General features: G+C 46.1%; 1 protein-coding gene across 1 annotated transcript in view; it reads left to right on the forward strand.

Moving 5' to 3' along the window:
- The window catches only part of cdk6 (cyclin dependent kinase 6), a 158986-nt gene that overhangs the window by 68975 nt on the left and 72207 nt on the right, over positions 1–17804 (forward strand). The window contains exon 5 of the mRNA XM_065017986.1: positions 14052–14161. Coding sequence (XP_064874058.1) covers positions 14052–14161 — 110 coding nt within the window. The remainder of the gene's footprint in view (positions 1–14051; positions 14162–17804) is intronic.

Genomic DNA, 17804 nt, shown 5'->3' on the forward strand with positions numbered 1-17804 from the left:
CTAGAAAACGGACTACAGAAAGCAAGGATTATAGAAAACAGGAGTATGGGAAAGTGCTGGTAGGCTTGACTAGACAAGACAAACTGGCAATAGACAAACAGAAAACACAGGTATAAATGCACAGAGGATAATGAGGAAAATGGGCGACACCTGGAGGGGGGTGGAGACGAGCACAAGACAGGTGAAACAAATCAGAGTGTGACAACCGGTTAATACTGTTCTTTTACGTTTCAGGCATTTTTTTCAGTCCCACAAAAAAACGCAACAAAGCGCCTATGCAAAGCCCTCTCTCTGTCAATTAGAGACTTATTCCAGTGTCTGTCTGCCTGCCCGCTGAAAATGTTCACCAGTGCGTGTAGGCTACCTGCCCCTCCTAACTGTAGCCTACTGATGTTACAAGAGTGATTCAGAAGATAGGGAGAGAGATTTTTTATTCGAGAAGAATGGATCAACTTTTTCAATATTATGTAGTTAGGAATACTATAGATTTCACATTGGATATATTAACTACAGAAACGTAAGACAGGTTTTTAATTCTGGTCTCACTCTGCACACACAAGCTTGTTAGCTAGCTAGCTTCTCTGGTCCAACGTTAAGCCAACTCTGAAGTTTAAAGTTATTCAAAGTTCCTCCATAGAAGTTGCTCCTCCTTAGTATAATTCAGTGGGCCTAATTCCGATAATGCATGTCATCACAAGATGCCCATAGCATCAAGCCAAGCCTCCTCCTGCACCCTCTCTCGATCTCTCCTCACCTGCAAAATGTCAGTTGCGTCTCACACCCTACACGTGTCTTTCCGTCATGCATGTAAACAACTCACTCCGTAGCAAGCTGCTCTATCCGTACTGCATGATTGGTGAAGTAGTTTGTCGAGCTAAATGTAAAAAAAAAATGTGGAGGTTTATATTGTTCCTTTTTATATTTTTCCTTTTTCAAACCTCTGTAATCAGATGTTTTGTACATTTAGATCAACATTAAATTACTTTTAACCTGTTCAGAACTTTATTTTGCTGGTCAGAAAAGTGGAACGGAATGAAAAAAGGTATGATTCTGTTCAGAACGAAACCACTGGAAAATATTGGTTCCAACCCCTGGTACTTTGTCTTGGTACGATCCAGACTTTGATTTGAAGCCAGTCGGATGCCCCTTTTGCTTTTGAAATGATTGGTTTCTATTTCTCCATCTTGAATTTCATGGTCGTGCAAGTAATGAAAAGAAATCAATGCATGTTTCTCTCTTGAGACCCAATACCTCAACAGCTCATTTTGGTTTGTGAGGATTGAGGAATAAAGAAAAGCTTTAAGAATTTCTCAGTCATAGCAGAGGATGAATCTCATGGAGGGTTTTGTCTGAATCCAGTCGTTTGTGTTCTCATTGCCAGACAATGTGCTTCCACTCTGGAGAGACACTCGGGCAGCAACTCTGCTCAGTTTGGAAAGGGAAAACCCCACACAGCACGCAGGAGAGCACGTGCATCCCTTTCTGGGAATGTTTAGATATCTCCTCAACGGTTCGAGGGGGGGGTGACTTCCCTCTCTCTCCATGCTCCCAACTGCAGCGGGAGAAGGGGGCTGTCCCCAAACACACACGCAAGGATATGAACACATGCACACACACACAGCGGCTGAGAACATCTTATTTGGTATTTCCTGTGTAACCACTACCAGGTAGCACACGTCCTGCACTTCAGGCCCTGTCTCTATTAATTGTTGACGGGCTCCTGGCCATGTTCCAGGTGGGGAAAAGGGGGACTGATTGGGGGTGAGGGAGTCAGGAGTGGTAGGGGGGATATTAAAGCCGTGCCTGTACCAGCATTGAATAAAAGAAAATGACAGCATATATGAGGAATTTTCCGACTAATGATGTGCGGATGTGGTAGCTAGGCTGGGGGAAAGAGGCTGACTGTGCTGTCTTTGTTCGCTGAGAGAGGGCCCCATGCAGCATTCCTGTACGCTGTGCATACTTTGGCAACTGTTGCACTCTGTTTTTTAACTGTATACAGTTTATGCTGCTAGTCTCTACTGTAAGCTTGTCACAAGCTGTATACAGTTAAAACTCTGACTTGAAATCTTCTTCCCTTCCTTGGCCTGATGTCAGGGTATTGTTGTTTTCTTTCTTGGCCTGCTGTCAGGGTATTGTTGTCTTTCTTGGCCTGCTGTCAGGGTATTGTTGTCTTTCTTGGCCTGCTGTCAGGGTATTGTTGTCTTCCTTGGCCTGATGTCAGGGTATTGTTGTTGTCTTCCTTGGCCTGCTGTCAGGGTATTGTTGATGTCTTTCTTGGCCTGCTGTCAGGGTATTGTTGTTGTCTTTCTTGGCCTGCTGTCAGGGTATTGTTGATGTCTTTCTTGGCCTGCTGTCAGGGTATTGTTGATGTCTTTCTTGGCCTGCTGTCAGGGTATTGTTGATGTCTTTCTTGGCCTGCTGTCAGGGTATTGTTGTTTTCTTTCTTGGTCTGCTGTCAGGGTATTGTTGATGTCTTTCTTGGCCTGCTGTCAGGGTATTGTTGTCTTCCTTGGCCTGCTGTCAGGGTATTGTTGTTGTCTTTCTTGGCCTGCTGTCAGGGTATTGTTGTTGTCTTTCTTGGCCTGCTGTCACGGTATTGTTGTTGTCTTCCTTGGCCTGCTGTCAGGGTATTGTTGATGTCTTTCTTGGCCTGCTGTCAGGGTATTGTTGATGTCTTTCTTGGCCTGCTGTCAGGGTATTGTTGATGTCTTCCTTGGCCTGATGTCAGGGTATTGTTGTTTTCTTTCTTGGCCTGCTGTCAGGGTATTGTTGTCTTTCTTGGCCTGATGTCAGGGTATTGTTGTTTTCTTTCTTGGCCTGCTGTCAGGGTATTGTTGTCTTTCTTGGCCTGCTGTCAGGGTATTGTTGTCTTTCTTGGCCTGCTGTCAGGGTATTGTTGTCTTCCTTGGCCTGATGTCAGGGTATTGTTGTTGTCTTCTTTGGCCTGCTGTCAGGGTATTGTTGATGTCTTTCTTGGCCTGCTGTCAGGGTATTGTTGTTGTCTTTCTTGGCCTGCTGTCAGGGTATTGTTGATGTCTTTCTTGGCCTGCTGTCAGGGTATTGTTGATGTCTTTCTTGGCCTGCTGTCAGGGTATTGTTGATGTCTTTCTTGGCCTGCTGTCAGGGTATTGTTGTTTTCTTTCTTGGTCTGCTGTCAGGGTATTGTTGATGTCTTTCTTGCCCTGCTGTCAGGGTATTGTTGTCTTCCTTGGCCTGCTGTCAGGGTATTGTTGTTGTCTTTCTTGGCCTGCTGTCAGGGTATTGTTGTTGTCTTTCTTGGCCTGCTGTCACGGTATTGTTGTTGTCTTCCTTGGCCTGCTGTCAGGGTATTGTTGATGTCTTTCTTGGCCTGCTGTCAGGGTATTGTTGATGTCTTTCTTGGCCTGCTGTCAGGGTATTGTTGATGTCTTCCTTGGCCTGATGTCAGGGTATTGTTGTTTTCTTTCTTGGCCTGCTGTCAGGGTATTGTTGTCTTTCTTGGCCTGATGTCAGGGTATTGTTGTTTTCTTTCTTGGCCTGCTGTCAGGGTATTGTTGTCTTTCTTGGCCTGCTGTCAGGGTATTGTTGTCTTTCTTGGCCTGCTGTCAGGGTATTGTTGTCTTCCTTGGCCTGATGTCAGGGTATTGTTGTTGTCTTCCTTGGCCTGCTGTCAGGGTATTGTTGATGTCTTTCTTGGCCTGCTGTCAGGGTATTGTTGTTGTCTTTCTTGGCCTGCTGTCAGGGTATTGTTGATGTCTTTCTTGGCCTGCTGTCAGGGTATTGTTGATGTCTTTCTTGGCCTGCTGTCAGGGTATTGTTGATGTCTTTCTTGGCCTGCTGTCAGGGTATTGTTGTTTTCTTTCTTGGTCTGCTGTCAGGGTATTGTTGATGTCTTTCTTGGCCTGCTGTCAGGGTATTGTTGTCTTCCTTGGCCTGCTGTCAGGGTATTGTTGTTGTCTTTCTTGGCCTGCTGTCAGGGTATTGTTGTTGTCTTTCTTGGCCTGCTGTCACGGTATTGTTGTTGTCTTCCTTGGCCTGCTGTCAGGGTATTGTTGATGTCTTTCTTGGCCTGCTGTCAGGGTACTGTTGTTGTCTTTCTTGACCTGCGGTCAGGGTATTGTTGTTGTCTTTCGTGTAAATCGTTTTTTGAAAGAGCAAACGGCAAAAGGCAATGTGACTCTGGGGTCCGCTGAAAATAATGGTGTTTACAGGCCAACTGACTGCTCAGCTAAGACTGGCCTGCCTGGAGACACAACCATTGAAGAAGGAAGAGAGTTGACTTGAAAACTCCTGGACTACATCCCAAATGGCACCCTATCGCCTATTTAGTGTACTTCTTATGACCAGGTCCCAAGGTTCTGTAGTCTGCAGCTAGGCTTTGATTTGTGATGCAATGCAGACTTTATGCCTTGCATAATGTAAACAATAGTTAAGCCCAACAGCATGGGTGTGCTGTCTGTACTTTCTATCTGCACAGCCCATGTTTTGCATGGTGAAGTGTTCAATAAAGTACAGTACAGTAACTACTGTCTCTCTACAAGGCTTCCACTATTGCAGTCCAATGAATGCATAGGCAGGCCAAGAATTCTGCCTGGTCTGTCACATAGAAAGGGCAAACATATAGGGTCATGAGGTTCTCCTGGTCAGGGCCTAGTTACACATTATTACATATGACAGTTAGGGTCAGGAGGTTTCCCTGGACACATGACCTGACCAGGTAAATTTCTTGGCCCTAAAGCATTGGAAGAAACCTGCTGTCTATCTTTCTGTCTCCATTTTGTCCTTCGCCAAACATCTGGTGGATCAGGTCCCTTTAAAGGAGTATGTCTGTCTGTCCTGGGGCCCTGTATGGTAGAAACAATGTGGCCATCAAGACCAGGGTTTCTGTGCCTGTGTTTCAAATGGCCCTATTCCCTATGTAACACACTGCGTTTAAAAGTACCCAATTGATACCTGACTCAAGTAAAAGTGAAAGTCACCCAGTAAAATACCACTTGAGTAAAAGTCTAAAAGTATTTAGTTTTAAATATACTTAAGTATCAAAAGTAAATGTAATTGCTCAAATATACTTACACTCAGACATAATTTACAAATGAAGCATTTGTGTTTAGTGAGTCCACCAGATAAGAGGCAGTAGGGACGAGCAGGGATGTTCTCTTGATAAGTGTGTGAGTTGGACCATTTTCTGTCCTGCTAAGCATTCAAAATGTAACGAGTACTTTTGGGTGTCAGGAAAAATGTAAAAAGAACATTATTTGCTTTAGGAATGTAGTGAAGTAAAAGTAGAAGTCGTCAAAAATATAAATAGTCAAGTAAATTACAGATACCCCCAAAGCTACTGAAGTAGTACTTTAAAGTGTTTTTTACTTAAGTACTTTACACCACTGGAGAGGGGGGGGAAGAGGGGGCAACAAGAGAGAGAGAAGGAGAGGGGGGTAGGCAGATGTGCTTGGTCATTGAGGCTTGCCTTGGAGGATCCACTGTTCTGCCTTCCTGCCTGCTCTCTGTGGTGCCTGTTCTGCCTTTCTGCCTTCATGCCTGCTCTCTGTGCTGCCTGTTCTGCCTTTCTGCCTGCCTGGTCTCTGTACTACCTGTTCTGCCTTCCTGCCTGCCTGGTCCCTGTGCTGTCTGTTCTGCCTTCCTGCCTGCTCACTGTGCTGCTTTCCTGCCTGCTCTCTGTGCTGCCTGTTCTGCCTTTCTGCCTGCTCTCTGTTCAGCCTGTTCTGCCTTCCTGCCTGCTCTCTGTTCTGCCTGTTCTGCCTTTCTGCCTTCCTGCCTGCTCTTTGTTCTGCCTGTTCTGCCTTTCTGCCTTTCTGCCTGCTCTCTGTTCTGCCTGTTCAGCCTTCCTGCCTGCTCTCTGTTCTGCCTGTTCTGCCTTCCTGCCTGCTCTCTGTTCTGCCTGTTCAGCCTTCCTGCCTGCTCTCTGTGCTGCCTGTTCTGCCTTTCTGCCTTCCTGCCTGCTCTCTGTGCTGCCTGTTCTGCCTTCCTGCCTGCTCTCTGTTCTTCCTGTTCAGCCTTCCTGCCTGCTCTCTGTTCTGCCTGTTCTGCCTTCCTGCCTGCTCTCTGTTCTGCCTGTTCAGCCTTCCTGCCTGCTCTCTGTTCTGCCTGTTCAGCCTTCCTGCCTGCTCTCTGTTCTGCCTTCCTGCCTGCTCTCTGTTTTGCCTGTTCTGCCTTCCTGCCTGCTCTCTGTTCTGTCTGTTCAGCCTTCCTGCCTGCTCTCTGTTCTTCCTGTTCAGCCTTCCTGCCTGCTCTCTGTTCTGCCTGTTCTGCCTTCCTGCCTGCTCTCTGTTCTGCCTGTTCAGCCTTCCTGCCTGCTCTCTGTTCTGCCTGTTCAGCCTTCCTGCCTGCTCTCTGTTCTGCCTGTTCTGCCTTCCTGCCTGCTCTCTGTTCTGCCTGTTCTGCCTTCCTGCCTGCTCTCTGTTCTGCCTCTTCTGCCTTCCTGCCTGCTCTCTGTTCTGCCTTCCTGCCTGCTCTCTGTTCTGCCTGTTCTGCCTTCCTGCCTGCTCTCTGTTCTGCCTGTTCTGCCTTCCTGCCTGCTCTCTGTTCTGCCTGTTCTGCCTTCCTGCCTGCTCTCTGTTCTGCGTGCCTGCCATTTATTATCCAGTGTGCAGCAGAGAGAGAGAGTTGGGCCGGACGGGATGAATACTTTCAGCAGAAAGGAATGCCCAGAATGTTGTCCTTTAATCTGGAGTCAGCCAGCCAGGCTGCTTTATCTGACCGCCTCTGTTCTGTTAGCAGGCAAGCAGCAGCTCCACACAAGCAGAGCTAAAGGAGAGGCCTGCCTACCTGTCTGTCAGTCAGGGGAGGGAGGGAGAAAGGGAGCGAGCAAAGAGAGAGGGAGGAGATGAGGGACAGAGGGGAGAAAAATAGTGGCTACAGAGGGAGGAAAGGAGGGACAGTACGGAGAAAAATAGTTTCTAGAGAGGGAGGAAAGGAGAGAAAGTGAGATGGGGGATATTTTATGAGTTTGATTTAAAAAAATGTACCAAAAAAATGAGTATAGCCTTGACTCGTGTTTTTTCTTAAAGGAGCAATCTGGTATTCAAACAACAAACAAATCAATCAATCAAATGTATTTTATAAAGACATTTTTACATCAGTAGTTGTCACAAAGTGCTTTACCGATACCCAGCCTAGAACCCCAAACAGCAAGCAATGCAGAGGCAGAAGCACAGTGGCTAGGAAAAAGTACCTAGAAAGGCAGGAACCTAGGAAGAAACCTAGAGAAGAACCAGGCTCTGCTGGCTGTGCCGGGTGGAGATTATAAGAGTACATGACCATTAAGGCCAGATCATTCTCCAAGATGTTCAAACGTTCATAGATGACCAGCAGGGTCAAATTATAACCACATTGGTTATACAGGGTGCAACAGGTCAGCACCTCAGGAGTAAATGTCAGTTGGCTTTTCATAGCAGAGCATTCAAAGGTCGAGACAGCAGGTCCACAGGAAGGGGAGCGAGAGGGAGTGAGGGAGAAAGAGAGAGGGGAGAAACAGCAGGTCCACAGGAAGGAGAGGGAGGGAGTGAGGGAGAAAGAGAGAGGGGAGAAACAGCAGGTCCTCAGGAGGGAGTAAGGGAGAAAGAGAGGGGAGAAACAGCAGGTCCACAGGAAGGAGAGAGAGGGAGGGAGTAAGGGAGAAAGAGAGGGGAGAAACAGCAGGTCCACAGGAAGGAGAGGGAGGGAGTGAGGGAGAAAGAGAGGGGAGAAACAGCAGGTCCACAGGAAGGAGAGAGAGGGAGGGAGTGAGGGAGAAAGAGAGAGGGGAGAAACAGCAGGTCCACAGGAAGGAGAGGGGGGGAGTAAGGGAGAAAGAGAGAGGGGAGAAACAGCAGGTCCACGGGAAGGAGAGGGAGGGAGTGAGGGAGAAAGAGAGAGGGGGAGAAACAGCAGGTCTGGTGAAACAGGGCAGACTTCCATAGCTGCAGGCAGGACATCAGGACTGGACCTAGCAGGTCTGGTGAAACAGGGCAGACTTCCATAGCTGTAGGCAGGACATCAGGACTGGACCTAGCAGGTCTGGTGAAACAGGGCAGACTTCCATAGCTGCAGGCAGGACATCAGGACTGGACCTAGCAGGTCTGGTGAAACAGGGCAGACTTCCATAGCTGCAGGCAGGACATCAGGACTGGACCTAGCAGGTCTGGTGAAACAGGGCAGACTTCCATAGCTGCAGGCAGGACATCAGAACTGGACCTAGCAGGTCTGGTGAAACAGGGCAGACTTCCATAGCTGCAGGCAGGACATCAGAACTGGACCTAGCAGGTCTGGTGAAACAGGGCAGACTTCCATAGCTGCAGGCAGGACATCAGGACTGGACCTAGCAGGTCTGGTGAAACAGGGCAGACTTCCATAGCTGCAGGCAGGACATCAGAACTGGACCTAGCAGGTCTGGTGAAACAGGGCAGACTTCCATAGCTGCAGGCAGGACATCAGAACTGGACCTAGCAGGTCTGGTGAAACAGGGCAGACTTCCATAGCTGCAGGCAGGACATCAGAACTGGACCTAGCAGGTCTGGTGAAACAGGGCAGACTTCCATAGCTGCAGGCAGGACATCAGAACTGGACCTAGCAGGTCTGGTGAAACAGGGCAGACTTCCATAGCTGCAGGCAGGACATCAGAACTGGACCGGCATCCCAACCAGTTGGACTGGGGACAGGGACAGACAGGCGTTGTCAGGCCAGGTAGTCCTGAGGCATGGTCCTTAGGCTCAGGTCCTCCAGCTGCTCTGTTGTTTCACAGAGTGAAGCCTGATTTTTATAGAGAGGCCGATGTGTTTTATGGAGAGAGAGAGTGAAACGTATATGTGCTATAGTGAGCGAGACATAGGAATGTGTGTTATGGGGGACTCGGACAGAGGTCTATACTGGAATAGAGAGAGAATAGAGAGGGACAGACACATATAAGGGTTATATAGGGAGATGTTCAGATATTTTATAGAAAGAGGGAGGAGAGAGGGAGGAGAGAGAGAGGAGAAACAGAGGAAGAGGTATGTGCTTAGCTTAGCAGCACTGATAGTGGCCAGAAGAAAAAACACATTTTCTGGGTCTGCATAGGATGCTTGGAAAGGGAAAGACCTTATAAATCACCTTCGATTGGTACTTGCAGCATATGTCATTTATTCATGAATACCAAATGATGGTCCTTTAACCATGATAACGTATTTAACCAACTCCTCTGACTATAATTGCCATGGAATGCACTGCATGCCATACCAAACACATCAATATCTGGGACGCGGCTCTGGCTCTCTAACCGAAATCATTACTGTGTGTTTCAGGAAGTCTTCTCCACACTAATTCTACATGGTAACAACACTTCCTGCTGTGTCTATCTGTGGCCTGGCCTTCGAATAACGACGCATATACTTAAGCCCTCACATCAGTTAGTGTTGACTATGTGGTTCTTCCTAGAAGTCTGCTGGAGTGCAGTCTAGTTGTGTTGTGGTGTTTGAGAAAGATGCAATGGAAAATAGACACATGCGAATAACAGCAGGCGTCTGTCTCTCTCGAAGAGACGTAACCACAGGAAAGGGTTTGATTGGGTTTGATATTGCACACATGCATCTATCCACGTGTTATATAGTGATATCTGTCTCTCGGTCTGTGGTGGTATTTTCCCCTGAGTGCACTGTCATTTCATTTCCAGGTACCCTTTTGGTCTGAAATATGGATGCTCACATCAACACTCAGTTCAGTTCAAGGGTTGTATAGAACATAGTTATGATGTAAGGCTGTGACAAGAGAGAGAGAGAGAGTTAGATATATGAGATAAGATATATGAGAGTTAGATATGAGATACCTCATCCCCATATTGTTAGTTATTTATTTAATTTTTGCTCCTTTGCACCCCAGTATCTCTACTTGCACATTCATCTTCTGCACATCTATCACTCCTGTGTTTAATTACTAAATTGTAATTACTTCACCACTATGGCCTATTTATTGCTTTACCTCTTTAATCTTACTTCATTTGCACACACTGTATATAGACTTTTCAATTGTGTTATTGACTGTATGTTTGTTTCATTCTATACGTAACTCCGTGTTGTTGTTTGTGTCGCACTGCTTTGCTTTATCTTGGCCAGGTCACAGTTGTAAATGTGAACTTGTTCTCAACTGGCCTACCTGGTTAAATAAAGGTGTTCTCAACTGGCCTACCTGGTTAAATAAAGGTGTTCTCAATTGGCCTACCTGGTTAAATAAAGGTGGGAGAAAAATAAATACAATGAAACTTCACAAGATGACAGCGATGACATTTAATGCTCCTGTCCATTAGGCATTACAACGACCACTTCATGCATGCTTTTTATGAACTCAACACCCCCACACATGAAAATAGGTTTCAGTGCTCTAAAAGCTTTAATGGCCTGCCTGAGTTCTTTTTTTAGAATGAGTCATGTGCATCTCATCTCGGGTCACGTGACACGAGCCAACCAACACTGTTCACAGCTTCAACTTCCTTTATGTTTCCACTTAGCCAGGAAGAATGAACTGAGAAAGTGTCATCTTAGCACATGTGGCTGTAAAAATAGCATCTGACCATTCTATCAGTTCGCAAGAAGAACATGAGGTTTTGTACTTGAATGTACTTGAATCAACCTCGTCACACACCCAACACCAGTGAACTCTCTTTCAGATACCCCATGATAGTCTGCTAGATAACTGAATTCCTTCAAGTTATTTATGATTTGCCAGCATTGTACCACCCTGCATCCCACTACTGACTTGCTTCTGAAGCTAAGCAGGGTTGGCCCTGGTTGGTCCCTGGATGGGAGACCAGATGCTGCTGGAAGTGGTGTTGGAGGGCCAGTAGGAGGCACCCTTTCCTCTGGTCTAAAAAAACATCCCAATGCCCCAGGGCAGTGATTGGGGACATTGTCCTGTGTAGAGTGCTGCGTTTCGGATGGGATTTTAAACGGGTGTCCTGACTCTCTGTGGTCACTAAAGATCCCATGGCACTTATCGTAAGAGTAGGGGTGTTAACCTTGGTGTCCTGGCTAAATTCCCAATCTGGCCTTCATACCATCATGGCCACCTAATAATCCCCAGTTTACAATTGGCTCATTCATCTCCCCTGTAACTATTCCCCAGGTTGCTGCTGTACATGGGAATGTGTTCTCTGTCAACTTACCTGATCAAATAAAACATTTCCATTCAGACTAGGAGTCAGACAAATCTATAAACCAAACATAATCTACTAAACCTAATTGAGTGATCATATTATTTGACTCAAAGTCAACCCTCAACACAGCTACCGCATAAATATTATACACTTGCACACTGTCATGGGATGTCATTGTCCCAAAGGTACAGTCCACATTAGTAAGGCCAAAGGTGAACATGCAAACTTGTAGTAACTGGTCTGTTACCAAACCGCAGTGCAGGCTTAGTTTTGTTCATAATTCTCTCACTGTGTTGGACAAACATGCAAGGCATTTGGAAAACATTGGTCTTTGCTAACACGGTGATAAGCGGAGAGAGAGAGCGAGGGAGAGAGAGAGAGCAGCAGCGGCTGCCGGGGCCTCGGGCCAAACGACCGCCGTAGGAAAAACTGGAGAGGGAAAGCACCTGGAAGAAGTCCACGTTCTCGCAAGGGGTCACTGAGTTTTGTCTGGTGGTTTTCCCTACTGTAGCTGTTAACAATGCTGCTTTTCCTGTGGGCTAACAGTCAGTCGACACAGCTCCCAGCAGAGTACAAGCACAGGGTTAGAAACTGGGAGACATGTGGGGAGCAGCTCTGGCTCTGGCACAAAATGGCTTCCCAAGTGGGTACTGCTACATGTTAGTAGAGCAAGAGATGTTCCACACTCCCTCCTCGAGCATCGCAAAGCACTTTCAAACCTTCCGCGGGGGAAACACAATATGAATACAATGTAGTAGCAGTTTTCTAAGAGCTAAGTTGTACTGAGATTTGTTTGAGTATGACAGCTGAGTCCTGTGAAAGCAGGGGATCTTGTTGTAATGGACACACACACACACACACACACACACACACACACACACACACACACACACACACAGGGACCAGTGCTGTGTTCCCTGATGGCTCACTATGGAAACACTGTGTGATCTGGGCATACCAAAACAGGAGCGCTCCCAGAGACCTGCCCTGCCAGATATGATTTCATACCTTATGTAACCCTGAGACAGGGGCACAGAAACGTGTGTGTGTGCGTGTCATTTGGCGTTCTCAGGTAAAACACTTAGAGAGAGGACTGTGAGGGAGGAAAGAGGGAATGTGTCTCAGGTATCAGGAGTGCTCTGGTCTCAGCCTCTTCTCCTCCTCTTCACCTTCTTTCTTCCTCCTCTTCTCCTCTCCTCCTCCTCTTCTCCTCTCCTCCTTCTTCTCCTCTCCTCCTCTTCTCCTCTCCTTCTCCTCTCCTCCTCTCCTCATCTTCTCCTCCTCCTCTTCTCCTCTCCTTCTGCTCCTCCTCCTCTCCTCATCTTCTCCCCCTCTCCTCTTATCATCCTCTTCTCATCCTTCTCCGCTCCTCATCTTCTCCCCCTCATCTCCTCTCCTCTTATCCTTCTCATCCTTCTCCTCTCCTCCTCTCCTCCTTTTCTTCCCTCCTCCTCTCCTCTTATCCTCCTCTTTCATCCTTCTCCTCTCCTCCTCTTTTTCCCTCCTCCTCTTCTCATCCTTCTCTCCTCCTCTTCTCATCCTCTTCTCCTTCGTTCTTCCTCTCCTCCTCCTCCTCCTCTCCTCATCTTCTCCCCCTCTCCTCCTCTCCTCTTATCATCCTCTTCTCCTTCATTCTTCCTCTCCTCCTCCTCTTCTCCTCCTCCTTCTCCTCTCCTCCTCTCCTTCTCCTATCCTCATCCTCTCATCTTCTCCCCCTCTCCTCTTATCCTCCTCTTCTCATGCTTCTCCTTTCCTCATCTTCTCCCCCTCTCCTCTTATCCTCCTCTTCTCATGCTTCTCCTTTCCTCATCTTCTCCCCCTCTCCTCCTATCCTCTTATCCTCCTCTCCTCCTCCTCTCCTGCTTTCCTCATCTTCTCCTCCTCTCATCCACTCCTCTTATCCTCCTCTTCTCATCCTTTTCCTCTCCTCCTCTTCTTCCCTCCTCCTCTCCTCCTCGTCTTCCCTCCTCCTTTTCTCATCCTCCTCTTCTCCTTCTTTCTTCCTCTCCTCCTCTTCCTCTTCTCCTCTCCTCCTCCTCCTCCTTCTCCTATTCTCCTCCTCTCCTCCTCCTCTCCTCATCTTCTCCCCCTCCTCTTCTCCTCTCCTCCTCTCCATCTCTCCTTTCCTCATCTTCTCCCCCTCTCCTCCCCTCCTCCTCTCCTCCTCTTATCCTCCTCTCCTCCTTTCCTCATCTTCTCCCCCTCTCATCCTCTCCTCTTATCCTCCTCTCCTCCTCTTATCCTCCTCTCCTCTTCTTATTCTCTTATCCTCCTCCTCTTATCCTCCTCTCCTCCTCCTCTCCTCCTCTTATCCTCCTCCTCCTCTCCTCCTCCTTTCCTCATCTTCTCCTCCTCTCCTCATCTTCTCCTCTCCTCATCTTCTCCTCTTATCCTCCTCTCCTCTTCTCCTCCTCTTCTCCTCTTCTCCTTTCATAGTGTGGGTGAAGCCTGTGGTAGAGGAAGTAACCTAATGCATACCAGAGGGTCACTTTTATGTCTGTATTGGAGGAACATGTAAGAGAAGGGTGTGTGTCTGTATGGTGTGTGTGTGTGCGTTGTTACAGTATGTGTATTATGTGTGAATTAATGTGTTGATTGTGTATATTAATGTGTGTATTAATGTGTTGATTGTGTATATTAATGTGTGTATTAATGTGTTGATTGTGTGTATTAATGTGTGTATTAATGTGTTGATTGTGTGTATTAATGAGTTGATTGTGTGTATTAAGGTGTGTATTAATGAGTTGATTGTGTGTATTAATGTGTGTATTAAGGTGTTGATTGTGTTTATTAAGGTGTTGGTTGTGTGTATTAATGAGTTGATTGTGTGTATTAATGAGTTGATTGTGTGTATTAATGTGTGTATTAAGGTGTTGATTGTGTGTATTAATGAGTGTATTAAGGTGTTGATTGTGTGTATTAATGAGTTGATTGTGTGTGTGTCTAGGTGGTGACGTTGTGGTACAGAGCCCCAGAGGTGTTGCTCCAGTCCAGCTATGCCACCCCAGTTGACCTGTGGAGTGTGGGCTGTATCTTCGCTGAGATGTTCAGGAGAAGGTGAGTGGTCCTGGTACACACACACACACACATACTGGGAGACACTGCACATTGACCTTATGTCATCTGTGACATCTTTTCAGTCCCTCTAGACATGTCAAACTCATTCCACGGAGGGCAGAGAGTCTGTGGCTTTTCACTCCTCCCTCGTACTTGATTGATTGATTAATTAAGGTCAGTGATTTGTAAGGAACTCCCCTCACCTGGTTGTCTATAATTGGACACATATTAAAAGGAGAAACCAGCAGACCCTCGGCCCTCCATGGAATGAGTTTGACACCCATACTACACTCTTAGAAAAAAATATGCTATCTAGAACCTAGTGATGCACCGATATGACATGTTTGGCCGACACCGATATCCAATATTTTCCTTGCCAAAAAAAACCCAATACCGATAACTACAATTTGAGCGGGCTTTTAAGCATTCTAGTACAGTCAAATAGTTAACACACACACACAGCGGTCTAAGGCACTGCATCTCATTGCAAGAGGCGTCACTACAGTCCCTGGTTCGAATCCAGGCTGTATCACATCCAGCTGTGATTAGTATGTGGGCGGCGCACAATTGTCCCAGCCTCATCCGGGTTCGGCCGGGGTAGACTGTCATTGTAAATAAGAATTTGTTCGTTTTTTTTTATTTGACCTTTATTTGACAAGGCAAGTCAGTTAAGAACAAATTCTTATTTACAATGAGGGCCTAGGAACAGTGGGTTAACTGTCTTGTTCAGGAGCAGAATGACAAGTTTTTACCTTGTCAGCTCAGGGATTCAATCTAGCAACCTTTCGGTTACTGGCCCAACGCTCTAACCACTAGGCTACCTGCCGCCCCAGTTCTTAACTGACTTGCCTAGTTAAATAAATGATACACAAACACACACACCACACTGACCAAAAAGTTATTTTGTTGGCATTTACGTATGTCCCCATTACCAGTAAGACTTAATCAAAACCGATTTCTTTCACTTACTTGCTGTGCTGTTTCGTTGTTCATTTGTTCAGTCGTTTCATTCTCAACCAGGATTTCATCATACATGTCAAGCAGTGAAGTTTCAGCTCTGTCTGTCCGTGGCCTCTCTTCCTCGGTGCGCACTGACACTGTGTCCATTTCCGTCTTGTCCAGCTGTGTATATAACATTTCACGTAAAACCTGTTTCTTGTCTCCATCGAAGTATTCTTTCAAATGACTGCTCGACTTGTTGACTGCTCGACTCGACTTGTTGACTGCTCGACTTGTTGACTGCTCGACTTGTTGACTGCTCGACTTGTTGCCTGCTCGACTTGTTGACTGCTCGACTTGTTGACTGTGGCTGCTCGACTTGTTGACTGCTCGACTTGTTGACTGCTCGACTTGTTGACTGCTCGACTTGTTGCCTGCTCGACTTGTTGCCTGCTCGACTTGTTGCCTGCTCGACTTGTTGACTGCTCGACTTGTTGACTGTGGCTGCTCGACTTGTTGACTGCTCGACTTGTTGACTGCTCGACTTGTTGACTGCTCGACTTGTTGCCTGCTCGACTTGTTGACTGCTCGACTTGTTGACTGCTCGACTTGTTGACTCGACTTGTTGACTCTCGACTTGTTGCCTGCTCGACTTGTTGACTGCTCGACTTGTTGACTGCTCGACTTGTTGCCTGCTCGACTTGTTGACTGCTCGACTTGTTGACTGCTCGACTTGTTGCCTGCTCGACTTGTTGACTGCTCGACTTGTTGCCTGCTCGACTTGTTGACTGCTCGACTTGTTGACTGCTCGACTTGTTGACTGCTCGACTTGTTGACTGCTCGACTTGTTGCCTGCTCGACTTGTTGACTGCTCGACTTGTTGCCTGCTCGACTTGTTGACTGCTCGACTTGTTGACTGCTCGACTTGTTGACTGCTCGACTTGTTGACTGCTCAATCCACACAGCAGACATTGTGGGCTATGTTAGGAATGCTGTGTTGCACGTGTAGTACACATTTTTCCGTGGCGTCATTACATCATGTACCTACATTATATAGGTATGCACGTTATGTACCTACGTTATATAGGTATGCACGTCATGTACCTACATTATATAGGTATGCACGTCATGTACCTACATTATATAGGTATGCACGTCATGTACCTACATTATATAGGTATGCATGTCATGTACCTACGTTATATAGGTATGCACGTCATGTACCTACGTTATATAGGTATGCACGTCATATACCTACGTTATATAGGTATACACGTCAGTTACCTACGTTATATAGGTATGCACGTCATGTACCTACGTTATATAGGTATGCACGTCATATACCTACGTTATATAGGTATGCACGTCATCTATCTACGTTATATAGGTATGCACGTCATCTACCTACGTTATATAGGTATGCACGTCATGTACCTACGTTATATAGGTATGCACGTCATGTACCTATGTTATATAGGTGGTACGTCATCTACCTACGTTATATAGGCATGCACGTCATGTACCTACGTTATATAGGTATGCACGTCATGTACCTACGTTATATAGGTATGCACGTCATCTACCTACGTTATATAGGTATGCACGTCATGTACCTACGTTATATAGGTATGCACGTCTTGTACCTACGTTATATAGGTATGCACGTCATGTACCTACATTATATAGGTATGCACGTCATGTACCTACATTATATAGGTATGCATGTCATGTACCTACGTTATATAGGTATGCACGTCATGTACCTACGTTATATAGGTATGCACGTCATATACCTACGTTATATAGATATGCACGTCATCTATCTACGTTATATAGGTATGCACGTCATCTACCTACGTTATATAGGTATGCACGTCATGTACCTACGTTATATAGGTATGCACGTCATGTACCTATGTTATATAGGTGGTACGTCATCTACCTACGTTATATAGGCATGCACGTCATGTACCTACGTTATATAGGTATGCACGTCTTGTACCTACGTTATATAGGTATGCACGTCATGTACCTACGTTATATAGGTATGCACGTCATCTACCTACGTTATATAGGTATGCACGTCATATACCTACGTTATATAGGTATGCACGTCTTGTACCTACGTTATATAGGTATGCACGTCATCTACCTACGTTATATAGGTATGCACGTCATCTACCTACGTTATATAGGTATGCACGTCATGTACCTACGTTATATAGGTGGTACGTCATCTACCTACGTTATATAGGTATGCACGTCATGTACCTACGTTATATAGGTATGCACGAACTCTGGAGGTCTGTCAGAGTGACCATTGGGTTCTTTGTCATCTCTAGGATGATCAATGGAAACAGGATGAACCTGAGCGCAATTTCAAGTTTCATAGCAAAGGGTCTGAATACTTATGTAAATAGGGTATTTCTGTTTTTAATTTTTTATATATTTACATTGTGGTTATTGTGTGTAGATTGATGAGGGAAAACATTTCTTAAATGCATTTTAGAATAAGGCTTTAACGTAACAAAATTTGGAAAAGGGGAAGGGGTCTGAATGCTTTCCGAATGCACTGTAGAACTCTTTTTACATAGGATTCTATATGGAACCCAAAAGGGTTCTACTGGGAACCAAAAAGGGTTCTACTGGGAACCAAAAAGGGTTCTCCTATGGGGACATCCAAAGAACTGTACGGGAAATGTAT

The sequence above is a fragment of the Oncorhynchus nerka genome, linkage group LG4, assembly GCF_034236695.1.
Source record: "Oncorhynchus nerka isolate Pitt River linkage group LG4, Oner_Uvic_2.0, whole genome shotgun sequence".
NCBI lineage: Eukaryota > Metazoa > Chordata > Actinopteri > Salmoniformes > Salmonidae > Oncorhynchus > Oncorhynchus nerka.